Source organism: Mercenaria mercenaria, chromosome 12, assembly GCF_021730395.1.
Source record: "Mercenaria mercenaria strain notata chromosome 12, MADL_Memer_1, whole genome shotgun sequence".
Lineage (NCBI taxonomy): Eukaryota > Metazoa > Mollusca > Bivalvia > Venerida > Veneridae > Mercenaria > Mercenaria mercenaria.
This window is the reverse complement of record NC_069372.1, coordinates 2,933,530-2,946,496: the sequence shown is the minus strand read 5'-3', so window position 1 is coordinate 2,946,496 and position 12,967 is coordinate 2,933,530. Positions and strand designations below refer to the sequence as shown.

General features: G+C 34.6%; 1 protein-coding gene across 1 annotated transcript; it reads right to left on the bottom strand.

The window, feature by feature from the left end:
* Window positions 1–2,564: 2,564 nt before the first annotated feature.
* Window positions 2,565–12,255, bottom strand: LOC123534696 (uncharacterized). Its single transcript, XM_045317046.2, has 3 exons — window positions 11,820–12,255; window positions 9,868–10,039; window positions 2,565–6,502 (listed from the first exon to the last, which is right to left on the bottom strand). Exons 2-3 carry the CDS (start codon window positions 9,935–9,937, stop codon window positions 5,124–5,126), a joined length of 1,449 nt encoding a protein of 482 aa, XP_045172981.2. The 5' UTR covers window positions 9,938–10,039; window positions 11,820–12,255; the 3' UTR covers window positions 2,565–5,123.
* Between the last annotated feature and the right edge of the window lie 712 nt (window positions 12,256–12,967).

Genomic DNA, 12,967 nt, shown 5'->3' with positions numbered 1-12,967 from the left:
GGCTCCGCGTGTATCGGTGCTATACACTGGACACGCTGTCTATTAGCAAAGAGCTAGGCTAAGTTAGTCGGGCAGGCCTGTATCTAAAAAGGATGTATCTTCATTTGGTCTGGGGGCTTTATCTCACTCTGTCCCTCTGATCAAATCGCTCTGTGTCTGTACTGTGTAGAGGATGAATTTCGCGCCCTGTGTAGCTGAGCTTGCTATATGAACGTGTTTATCATGAAAAAGGCGTTATATAAATCCGGTAGAATAATAATAATGATGATGATGATAATAATACAGTATTAGGTTAACAATAAGTGGAAATCGTTAGCACTCAAAAGTTTAGGAAATTTCTGGTATTCTATTGAAGCGTGAACTCTTCAGATGATATATTTCCTGCAGAGTAGAACTTCCTGTGTAGTTACATAAATAAGCATTTCTGGGCAATAACAACACATTTTACATCATCAATTATGTAAAGACAGTATAATCACTCAAACACGCCGACATGCTGGGGAATTCGAGAAGTAGCGCGTAATGATATTGCACAACTGCTGATTTGTTGTTTTTTTTTATTCAGATACTAGTATTTCGTTATTGTTTTTGGTATTCATATATTTCGTTGTTGTTTTTTCAATTTTCATTTTTGTGTTTATTTATGAATTGTTGTGAATGGGGTGCATCCTTTTTTATATAGGCACTTAAAAATACTGATAATGTTGGTGTTGAAAGGTATCATTTTGAAACGAAATGTGCGGCAACAAGAACTTCCTACATTTTTATTTTATGATTAAGTACTGTTTAGTGAAGAAGTTAAATAAAGTTTAATAAAGACGGCGTAAGAAAATATTAATATTCAGCCCGTTTGAGAGAATTAAGAGAAAAGATCAGCGATTATTTATTTATCTAAGTTATCTTAATTGCATAGTTTGTCTGGAGCGGTGTGCTAACTTTTAATTGCAAAACCATCTGACTTTCTTAACATCGATGGTTCTGCCCCAAGTGACTGCCCGTCAAACGAAATATCTGAGGACCATAATCGTTTAGCATATTTTACATGTACCTTGAACTATGGTCTAAACAACAAATCAAAATTTGACCATTTGTAAACGAAATTTCAAAGCGAATGTGCGCTAGACCAAGTTCGTAAGGAACTTCTCGACTTTTCTCTTATCCCACTTTATCTCGTTATCAAAATTAAGGTATTTCTTAAAACACATATCTATTTATGTTTCCATCTATTTATATATATAATAATAAAGAAATAAAAATCACATTTTGGTTTATCACAAGTGTCAAGTCAGGCCATACCAAATTGATTTGTCGTTCGTCGGAACTACCGCATCAATGATTTCATTATCGAGAAAAAGAAAAAAAAATTCACCCGCCCGCACGTACATAAAAATCGCCGAAAAAAATTTTTTTTTTCTGATTACGCGGTCCGGAATGATAACGGTAAACAGGTTTTATCGCTGTTTTAATGCGTCAAAGTGATATTGATCGGAATCCATGCGTTCGTAATACATGTAGCTGATGACACAAACTCAAAAAGTCAGGGATTATGGTGTTGTTCATCATTTGTTTTAAATCTGAAGTGTCTGTGCTAGTGCCACACATGGCCTTCGATGTGCCGGTAGGTGATGAAGTAGGCACGTTCTACGATTGTTCAAATTATACAGTGAAAAGAACAAAGCCCGACTTGTAAGACGTGCTAGGCCACAGGGATTCAAATTGAAAATATTTGGATTAAACATAGAAATATTGTTCAGATAAAGTTTTCAAACCATTTGTTATCAGTGTGTTTAGTTAAATATTTTAGATCTAGAGCCAAAGCCAGTGCTTTCTTGAAAAAAAGTTTGTTCACAGATCCTGACTGATCCATCACATTAATTGTCTCGGGGCCCAAATCGTTTTAAACGTAACTTCTTTAGTACGGCAGTCAGATATTCTATCAAAATGCATATATTCATTTTTAAAAAATGTTTAGCTTTTCAAATAAGTTGTGTAGATATAAAAAATAATTTCTGTCGTATTGTAACCCCAATTTTCCCTGTTTGTATATTAATTGGCTGTGAATTGATTGAAAGAAAGAATCTGAAAAAACAGACCTTCCCAACTCCAAATTTCTTGGTCAATCAAAGCACAACAAATAACACTTTTAAAGAGTGGCCATATTGTGATCATTTTTTGTCCGTCTGTTATCATTTTTGACTGAAATGAACCTCTACCACAAAAACTTAAGCTAAGTTTATCTGTTAAGAAATTATTCCAATGGATTTGAGCAATGTCGAAGCATTTGTGTGCCCAACTCCGTTTGGTCTCATTGGTCAAGTGATTTATTATTTTCCCCTCACCTCTACCGTTTGGAGTTTCACTAGGGCCACAAAGTTGCTCATGTGTCGAAGCCATCTAACTGGGTTTCAGAAGATATGTTATTCCACTTGGGTGCCTGTTTTGTCTTAAATATTCCTCATCCTCTGCCGTTAAATGGGCACGCCTTCAGATTAATGTAGAACAATCAAAATTAAAAATAAGGCACTCAGTAATTATAAATACAAAATAAAAACAAAGTGATTCAGTGTGTTTTAGCAAGAATTTATTTGCAAAACCATTCATGTAGTCTTTAAAACATACAGAAAAGCTATCTACTGTCTTAGACACACTGTAAATGTTTGAGTTCTGTATTATTCTTAAAGAAGTGTTAACTTCATGTATAATCATAACTGCAAAAAACAAATACCCGCTCGCTCCATGTAAAAGCTACCCGCCTCTGAAAAAATCAAAATTGAGAAAAAAAAAATTTCGCTCGCTCGATCCCATTTTTTTTGAAAATTTTCCGAAGAACTATTAATCAATTTGGTATGGCCAGAGTAATAGCAGAGCAGAGCTGAATTAAAACCTGCTTGTTTTTGTTTTTAAAAAAGTGTCAGGATACGAGTTATATAACCCAGGGAAGTGCCTACGCCTTTAGTATCTTGAACAATGCTTTGGATCCAATCGCTAAGGTGACTATGTCTTAGACTAGCTGACAAACGATGTAGAATGTCCTTTGTTAAAACGTAGAGCTGGTCAGACCAAATATCTCATATATAGAATTTTCCTCTGGCTACCTTGCCTAAATGATTCGTGTACCAATGATTCGTAAATGATTTCTGTTAGAAGCTAAATAATTTCAGGGAACAGGCAAATCACTAAATGTTTCAAACTAACAATCTTCAATTTATAAAAATTAGCTCAAACTCCTATAGGCAGGAGACTCTATACTTGACCTGGTCTTTTTGTTGAAGTTCCGTCAGACAATGTCTTTGAATCAACAGCAAACGAGTCCTTTCGCATAGATGCTCGGTCTCTGTCCTCTTAATTGAAGTTACAAGCTTATATGATTGCCCTGACTCCTGGATGTTCAGCGCCTATATGCTATCACATGTATCATTCTACTACCATATAGGTATATCCCCGATGCCTTGGCTGTACTTTGCAAATAACGCTGAACCGTCTATGAGCTAGAACTCTCCTACTATCTCAGTAGATTACCAAACTCTGAGTCTCTGTCGCAGCTTTCCGATGCTCATCCTATAATTGCTATCGTCTAAAGCATTCAACCACCCTTAAGGTAAAACTCCTATGCGCTGGCCCTATAGCTCGAAACCTTGTTGAAATTCTTCAACTCTTCTTTAGTCTATGAACTTCAAACGTCTTATTTTTAATAACTTCCTTATCAAGATACTGGGATAAATTATTAGTTGAATCCTCGATGTGTCTTCTTCAATCGCTGGATACAGAATTAACTCTCTTTGTTTTGTTTTGTTTTATTCGTTTTTATTTGTCTACGCTGCACTGCGTAGTTTCAATCGTAGGCCCAGCGAAATTTGAATTTGGAGACCTGATATCAAATACAGGTCGATGCCTGGATACGTTCCAAAATGAATGAATGATCTCTCTGTCCGCCATCTACCTATCTATACCTTAGCAGACGTGAGCTTTGATCGGTGCTATTTATAGAACGTTTTCTGATTGGTCCAAATTTATACGTAGTATTTTACAACGAGTACTTGCTCTATCAAATATCTGGTTCCCTTTAACTATTGTATATGACATAATGTGTGATGCTGGGATCCAGATATCAAAATAATGAACATAGATCAGCCACAAATGACCCAAATCCTATTATTAACAGCAATTCAACAATAATTATAGCAATGATAGCATGAAAAGGGAGTAAAGTACTATCTGTGCTTATGTGTAACATTATCAATATATCAAACATACAAACTTTTCTGACAGAAAGTCTATAGAGATTATGAAAATGAGGTCAGATCGAGTCTTTCTTTGCTTAAGACCAAATTAGGGACGGAATATAATACGGTGAAAGATATTTCAATCACACATACTTTCGTTTCATTTCATGTCTTGTCAATGGCTTTTCCAATTATGCCAGTTTTACAACCATTCACGTGCATAAGGCAACCTCACACGCATATGCATGATCCACAATGTTAATGTTGAAAAACGAGCTGAAATTACTCCTTGATCTTTAAAACTGTCTTCTTCTAGAGATGAAAAATAAATATCCGAATCAAACAATTGAATGAACAATGTCAAAATGAGATCGTTATTATACTTGTGCGGAAACAGGTCCTGTCCGGCTATTGGTTCCCAGCCAGAAGTTAAAGCATATTGGAAATCATCAAGTTTGAAACAGTGAAAGAATTAAATATTATCTACCATTATATTTAAATAAACCGCTGAAAACACATGAAATAAATACAGTTGTTATATTTTAACTTTAGCTAACGTTTGACATCTGAAACACTGAGGAACTCGCAATATTCGTCTTATTTGGCTCGCCCTATCCTCCACATAAAACCACTAACATTCCGTATTCCATATTGGATACCGGTGGCGACTTTAAGTAAATTCTGATACAAACCAAAACTCGGAGACCTTTTGAAAATTGTTCTACTACTTAACTATTTACATGTTATACAATCAATCAACATTTGATAAATTCACTTGAAAATCATTCTATCCAGTGAATGACAAGGTGGCCATTAGAAGCATACATTTCAAATTAATTATCGACATTTCTGTAAATGGTAGTTTTGAATTGTCGACGTAAGGAACATTTTCCAATGTAATTAGTATTTCTCTTTTTCGTAGTGGAGCTCTGGCATAGAGCACTGCTTCTTCCAGAAAGTATTTTTCTTTAGTTTCCTTTTAACTTTCGGTGTCACCGCATATTCTGAAAACACAGGGACAGTTATAGGCATTTTTCTATCATTTAAAACATTTGCTTCGCTGTAAAACTGTTCTGAAAAGCTGGATGTATCCTCACTGACGGGCGAAACGACATTACGTTTTCGTTTCTTCTTATGAGAACGTTTTGAATGGCTAAAATTTCCGATTATACATTGTTCAGATTGAGAATGTGCCAAAATTTTATGGCTTTTAAATATTTGGTCTTCTGCGTCAAACACTGTTTGAAATAATTTAGCTGTATTGTTATGGACATCTTTAGCTAAATTTTCCGCACAGAATCCCTCGCTTTTATCATCACTTGTTAACGCTGCATCAGTGTCATTTCCGGTTAGTTTCGCAGCAGACGACACTGTGTTACTTTCTAAACTATGTTCATTATTGCTTTTGTTGTGAGAAATCTCTTTGTAATTTTCGTCAGCTATATTCACGGGCTCCAAATGTTCCTCATTTCTACGACAATTTGGAATGGTGAAACAATTATTGTCACATGTTTCTTCAAGAACATTTGTCATGTTTTCAAGCGGTTCAAGGGCCCGAAAGCGTGACTTTTTCTTCTTATGGTGGGCTCCAGATTGTGACTTTCTCATCTCATCAAGTTGGGACATTTTCTTATCATAACGGGCGCCTAAGTGTGACCGTTTCTTCCGGTAATTGAAAACCTCTTGATTGTCATTCCGTGCCTTGGAAGCTTTTGGGAACCTTTTCTCAGGACTATAGTCAAAATAATCGTCATCATATAAATACTGATGTGTAGTTTTCTCTTCTGGACGTCTTGTTAGTTCATTTACACAATGTGTAAGGTTTGGAGTGTTGTCATTCATTTCTTTATAACTGTTTCCATGATTATCAGTTGTTCCTTTTTTAACTTCCAGCATGGTTGTCAGGTGCAACTCTGAACTTCTCTCCGACAATGTGTTCTCTGCCAAACGCTCTTGAAGCTCTAATGTTTCTGCGCGTTTCTGTTTAAGCATGTTCAAAAATCTGATTACGCCTCTTTGTGCACGATATCTTCTTTGCTCAACTTCATTTATTTCGCTATAGTCTGTATCAGCATACACGTTTGTAACTGTCATTTTTGCTTGACATGGTGCAACTCTTTTCGGAGTTTGTTGTGGTCTAAACGTGATGATATTCTTACGTTCTCTCGCAAGACGCTTACGTCGTCGGTAGAGATAGAAGTCAATTGGAAAACAAATGAGAAACCCGAGTGATGTGCAGCCAACTATGAGTAAAACCAGCATCCATTTTTCAATCATTACTGAAAGAACAAAATACAAATCGTTAAAATTATCTTTTTTATAAACATTACATGAAATATTCCGACCCGACTGGTCAACTTCGCCCTTCCTCACGTAACATGTTTATATGGCTTTCTTCATTCTCACATTATTTCATCATGATGTTTTTCATTGACAAAAATGGACACATCAATTCACATAGAATATATGAACATAGTTAAACACAACGAAAAAACATCTATCAAATCACGTCAATTAAATAAGCACACTCGCGTTTTGTATCATTTCAGCAAACTCATTTCTATTTTGCAGCCCATGGGTTGATTACAAATGAGCATTTCGAAGCCTTGCTAAAATTTCCGGTCATTGGGATCATGGAAAAAGGAAAAAAAATCATTTTTACTATGACAGAATTCAGCTTAAGCAGGCGCTAAGTGGGGAGGAGATGGGATAGGAGAGAGAGAGGGGGAGTGGTGTTGCACATATCATTACCTTTCATGAACAGGCTCAGTCAAACTCAGTCTGCTACTATGTTGCTTGATTGCATTCTATGCTTCTAAAGGATCTTTTCACAGCTATTACTAAGTTACATCAGAGCGTCATATAGTGTGTAACGTCTAATTGTGGAACAAAATGATCCGAACGTGCAGAACAACCTTAACTCAACTAACCAGCATAAATTGCAACTTGTGTGTGTTACTTTAAAATCTTTCCCAAATGGTTTTGTTGGAAACACCAATATACTTACTTACCAAAAATGGGCATTGCGCTTTGACTGCAAATGACATTTGAACTAATTAGACGTCATAATCTAAGTCGAGATCGTTTGAGCTTTCTTTATTGTAACATGTCAGTTTCACATTAAGGTTCCTTTAATGACCTTAGATAGACAATAGAAACCCGTATCTGTAATAGCAGTGGGACTACTATGACGTCTGAAATCAATGTTACAAAAACTGTTCATCTTAGATTGAATAATTAAACATGCTCTCCTTTGTTCTTTGTCGGCTTTTGATCGTTTATGTATAGGAGAAAAGCCGAAAACTGTCCATTATGTGAAAGAATGGACAAATCGAGGCGCAACGCGCCGAGATTGTCCATTCTTTCACATAATGGATAGTTTGAGGCTTTTCTCTGACTTAAAACACGGTCCTCTCGAATAAATCAAGATTGTCGTGATATTATATAATGTCCCTAATATTGTCCTCTTTGAGGCAAAGACAAATCATTGATTTGTGTCTCTGTGCTAAGTAAAAATACCAAGTCAAATAGAGTTTAAATAAGATTGCATGAAATATTTATTGCAATGAAAAGATTTTTTTAACACTAATGATATGCAGTGCTGATCTTAGGACAGTTTCGAACATATCACGTTTTGTCATATTTACATATGATTTGAAGTATCTTTACAAAAAGTAAAATTTAGCTTGGCCTTATGATGTATGTATTAATAGTTTTCCACGCTTTGTTCGTGCTGAGTTTGCAGTTTTATATAGATGACAGGTCCAGGTGAAGACATTCTAAAATGTATGTATATGTATTTTATATAATTATTACAAAACAACCGTTCTTATCTCGCAATTACGTTGTTTTCTATCAATTTTATTAGAAGACAATAACACGTATTATATGAGACGTTTGCTAGTTATGAAAATTAAAAACAAAATAATGTATTGTTAAATTGAAATCATTGCGGCCAAATTTCCCTGTATACCGAAATACCGAAACATGCAGTAAAACGATAAGAAATTTGACGTGTTTAGTGTGTTTTTTTTTTTGTTTGTTTGTCTTTGTAGTAGAAATGTGAAATTGCACATTTCTGAATGTCAGTTATGACAAAAAAAATTAACCAGGTGTTTTAGCTGGACTATTCAAAGAATAAGTAGAGCGGTTTCCAGTTTAATTCTGCCCACGGTTTTCTCGTTTAGAGCCCAACCATTATTTTATTCGCTTTTCAAGGAATTGCACTTTGTGCATCATTGAAGGTTCCATGTGCACCGCCGTATGAACACATGGTACAGAATCCAGGAACACTGGTTAGGTTAACTGCCCGCCGTTACATGACTAAAATACTGTTGAGAAACGGCGTTAAACCTAAAACAAACAAACAAACATTGGGTTAAATATCATACGTTCCACATAAGGGTTTTTTTATTGCAGCTACAAATTCTGAAAAAAAAACACGTTGCAGTTTTAATATATTTCGAAACTTTCGAATTTCAAAGACTGATGTATTCACACCTCTCAACGTACAAGGTTGTTACTATACCTGTCCATTATTAACCTGTACCTGTCCATTCTTAAAGTATCCATTATTTTAAGAATGGACTCTTACAGGTTAATAATGGACAGGTATAGTAAAATAATCGTGTGTATAGAGCGGTATCGGTACAATTACCTATATAATGGATAAAACTAACAAAGGATTACGTCACAACCGTGTTTTAAGCGTACCTATGCTAGGAGGTGCAAAACGGCTTGAGGTAATACTAAGGTCGTGACCGGTGGGTCAGTAAGTGATTGTTTACTAATATACCATTGTGTTGTGTCGAAAAAAATAGCAAGTACACAGCTTGTCATACATTTATTCAAAGATTTCAATGCATAAAAATATAGTCAGGATGCAGAAATGGTAATCTCTTAATATGACATTGGCATTCAAGTAACAAAGGTACGTGAGTGTTGTGCTTGGCAACCTGTCATCGCACATAGTTACAAGTAAATATGCATTTGAGATACACTCAGTTTTAGGAGTACCATTTCGCGCCGCACATTCGCCAATAAACAGTTCTATCATAATTGATCTAAATTTTACAATAAAAGAAGACATATAAGAATCGAAATATTTTATAGGAAAAGCGTTTTGGAACACTTTTTATATATCCTGGCTGTTATATGTCGTACAGAATAATAGCACTCGCGATGCGCCCTCTTGACATTACGCCCGACATAAAACCGCCCATCGTATATAAATCATGATAAAACGCGGTTTTGCTATAAATTAGTTTTTAAATAACACACAGCCTTATTTATTTTAAAGGAAAATGAATCAAGTTGTGCTAGAAATTAAAGTAAAAAAGACAGATACGCCGCTTTGATATGAGCCGCGCTATGTGAAAACCAAAATAGTGCATTTGTGACCAGCATGGAACAAGATGTTGTTCGCTAACAGTTTCCCTAATTGCAACAGATTTTGAAAGCGAACAGCATGGATCTTGACCAGACTGTGCGGATGCGCAGGCTGTTCTGGATCCATGCTGGTTGCAAATACACTTTATTGGTTTTCTCATGGTGCGGCTCTATGCTGCATCAGCGTCTTTTTATCCTTTTAAAACTGATTTCTGGATATTTGATTTTTAAAATGAAAATTAAATTCTCTACACACCTTGATGAGGAAAAGCTAATTTAACAGCTGATGTTTCCAAGTCGCCGCCATTTGTCGTGAGTTGTTCCATTTAAATGTCGTCTGCCAGTTTGTTAGCCTTGACCTTTGACTGTATAGAACTTTCACCTCTAACTAAGATACATCATTCCGTCAAGTATGTAAATCTTCGTACCTTGAAAATAGTTCGTAATTCTTTAGAAAGAATATCAACATATGAAAACGTGAAAAGTACGTTGTAGAGTTATGTACTTCGAGCTGTAAAGTATTTAGTCATTGATAACAATCTAATTATGTAGACAGTAAACAAATAACAGACCATGATTATCTGACATTCCGCAAGTTTTCTTCTAACGCGCTTAGATTTATGCTTATATCTTTCAAATTACTTGATAAACTCTTAAGTTAAGATCCTAACAGTAATAAACGTAACTGTTGCTAATGCTGTTATTGTTGTTGTGTAAAATTTTTACACACATTTGGTAAAAAAAAATCTGTTGATAACAACATTTCAAAAATTACACCAAAAACCAAATTATGCATTTACTAGTTTATAATTTTATCTTTTATCTAAAACCATTTTAGAAATCACAAAATATCAACTTACGGATAAAATGAATTTATTGAGGTATGTCGGTCACATTTTTATTGTGTTTCAGTTTTTTTACTCATGATAATGATGCCTATCTTAAATTAATTTTTGCAAGTTGTTCCCGTTTCGAAAGCAGGGTAATTCATCCTAAGATTATTTTTTTGTGTGCTTTAAATGATAAATAAAAGGAACTTTTTCGCATGTTTAACAAGTATTTATAACGGGATTTCACTTCTTTTGTTATTTTTTAAATGTCAGATATACTTTTTACAGCTAATTAAGTGTACATTGTATGAATATGATATGAAGTTTTGACAAAACAACTGGGTTATTGTACTTTTTATAATTCGTTTTCGTGTGAAAATCTTATTTTCTTGTAAAAAAATATAAAAATATATATTCTTTTTCATTAAAAGTAGGATGGTGTGGTACAATGAGTAAAATTATATGTTTGGGATTACGTGGCCGAGAGGTTAAGGTTGCTTACTTTGAATCACGTGACTTGCCTCTCCCAAAACTGGATGGGGTGTAGGATGTATGATTCGTACTATGAGGTAGCCATTCAGCAGGTTTACGGAAAGTGGGTGATTCTACCCAGGTGCCCGACTATGCTTTTAGCAATGCCCCGATGGACACGTTGGGGTCTTCACTCTAAATAGTGTTGGCGTGACTTTAAAAACAATAACAAAAATATAAGGTGACCTTAACTTTCTTTCTGAAAATTTTTGTACGACACTCACAGTATAAATATTTAAACGTATGCCAGTAATGTACGTACCTGAGGTAACGTTAAAGACATAAACTAGGTGTTGCGAAGTGTATACTTGACGTCGTTAATAATATATATATATAATAGTTAATATAAAAAAGACAAATGGAAAACATATGTTGCTGCGCAAATTGCCTACAGTCACATATTTACCAGCTTATAATTGCTGCAGGTATTCGTGCAGATATGACAAAAACTGTTTGTTATAGGATTTATATTATCAATTCCACTACATGGGTATATTTTACGTGATGATTATGAACTTTCTTAAACACACGGAATATCCCGGGTTCAGCACAAACAGGAATTCTTAAACATATAAGGATTGAGCTATATATGTGAACTTTATAGGCTTAAACAGCAGCAATCTTGTCGTTGGCAAATTGTAATTTATAAAGAAATTCTTGAAATCATTTGATGTTTGAATACTTTTGTCTGTTTGTCTAGCATACAATACATTCATTTTCTTTCAAAGGTACAAGAAATATGTTTTCTTCTATTTTCCTTTTTTTTTTTTGTTCCATTTTATAAAGCAGAAAAGCTAATAAAATATTTAAATCAGAACTTCGAAATATAATGTAAGAAAATACTCACATCAAGGTGTTCAATCAGTCAGTTAATATCCATTTTGAGTTACACAGTAATATCTGATGCGAACTTTAGTTTTCCTTTTTGGCATTGCAACGAAGTCAAAAAAGACAACATGCCTCCAAACAAGTTATAGATTTCCTATTTACTACGTGTACATTGGTATCTGTGGTAAAAACAGAGTTCCAAAGGCAAAAAGTCAACTTCTCGCAAAAATTCATTAGACTATATCGAAAATCGGCATGGTGTTCATTGATCTTTCAAATGGTGTCCGTATTATATCGATATTTTTCAGTCTTAAGGTCGACATTATTTATTCCTGTCCCAATATTTCTATGCATATATCCAAATAAAAACTATTGACTGAACAACAAAAGCAAGTGCTGAAATTTCTCCTCGGTTTACCTGGGCGACAGAGTGGTGGAATTTTCTCTGCGCTAATCATCATTAGGCAAATTAAATTTATTACTTGTTTATCTCTGGAAGAATTACGTCAAGGTATTTTTGCTTGCTTGTAGCCTGGCAACCAAACACCTTAGGAATACAGCTCCCCTACATTTATTTGGTATCAATACGCACATTCAAGTAGACTTCTTAATGAACATTTTCTGAGAGTTTCTTTGTTCACAAATGGTTATTCTTCATTTTGGCTTAATCTTTACGTAACTGATTTGAAAGGACAGAAAAACATATTTTAACAGAAATATCAAATTCCAACAATAAAGGACTTTGACTCTGAAATTGAAATGTAATGCAGACTTCCCGATTGTTTGTTGACCAGTAATTCCAAAGTTTGTAGTTGTGCGTACATATCCAGATATGCGTGAAAAAATCACAGAAAGTATTAATTATTTATGATGTTAGGAAATGTCTGCTATAATAAACATACAGGTAACTTTAAAAGCAGCATATGCTTCCTCAAAAAGAAAACAACATTTAAATAGTTTTGTATCGCCCAGTAACTCATATTTACGACTTTGTTTTCATAAAAATATCCACATAGAATTATTAAGAGCATTTTAATGGTTGCTGCCAATTACTTTATACTGGTACAAAAAAAGGTTTGTATCCAAACTCTTCCCCATCCAAATAAAAAACGCCCCTAAGGAAAAAAAACAAGAAAAGAGTTCATGCCCTTGTTACAGTATCTATGT

Excerpts from the sequence above, each read along its gene's own strand:
- LOC123534696 (XM_045317046.2), bottom strand. The coding sequence starts at position 9,937 with ATGGAACAACTCACGACAAATGGCGGCGACTTGGAAACATCAGCTGTT. Across the intron at positions 6,503-9,867 it reads ATTAGCTTTTCCTCATCAAG|TAATGATTGAAAAATGGATG; the intron begins GTGTGTAGAGAA and ends TTGTTCTTTCAG.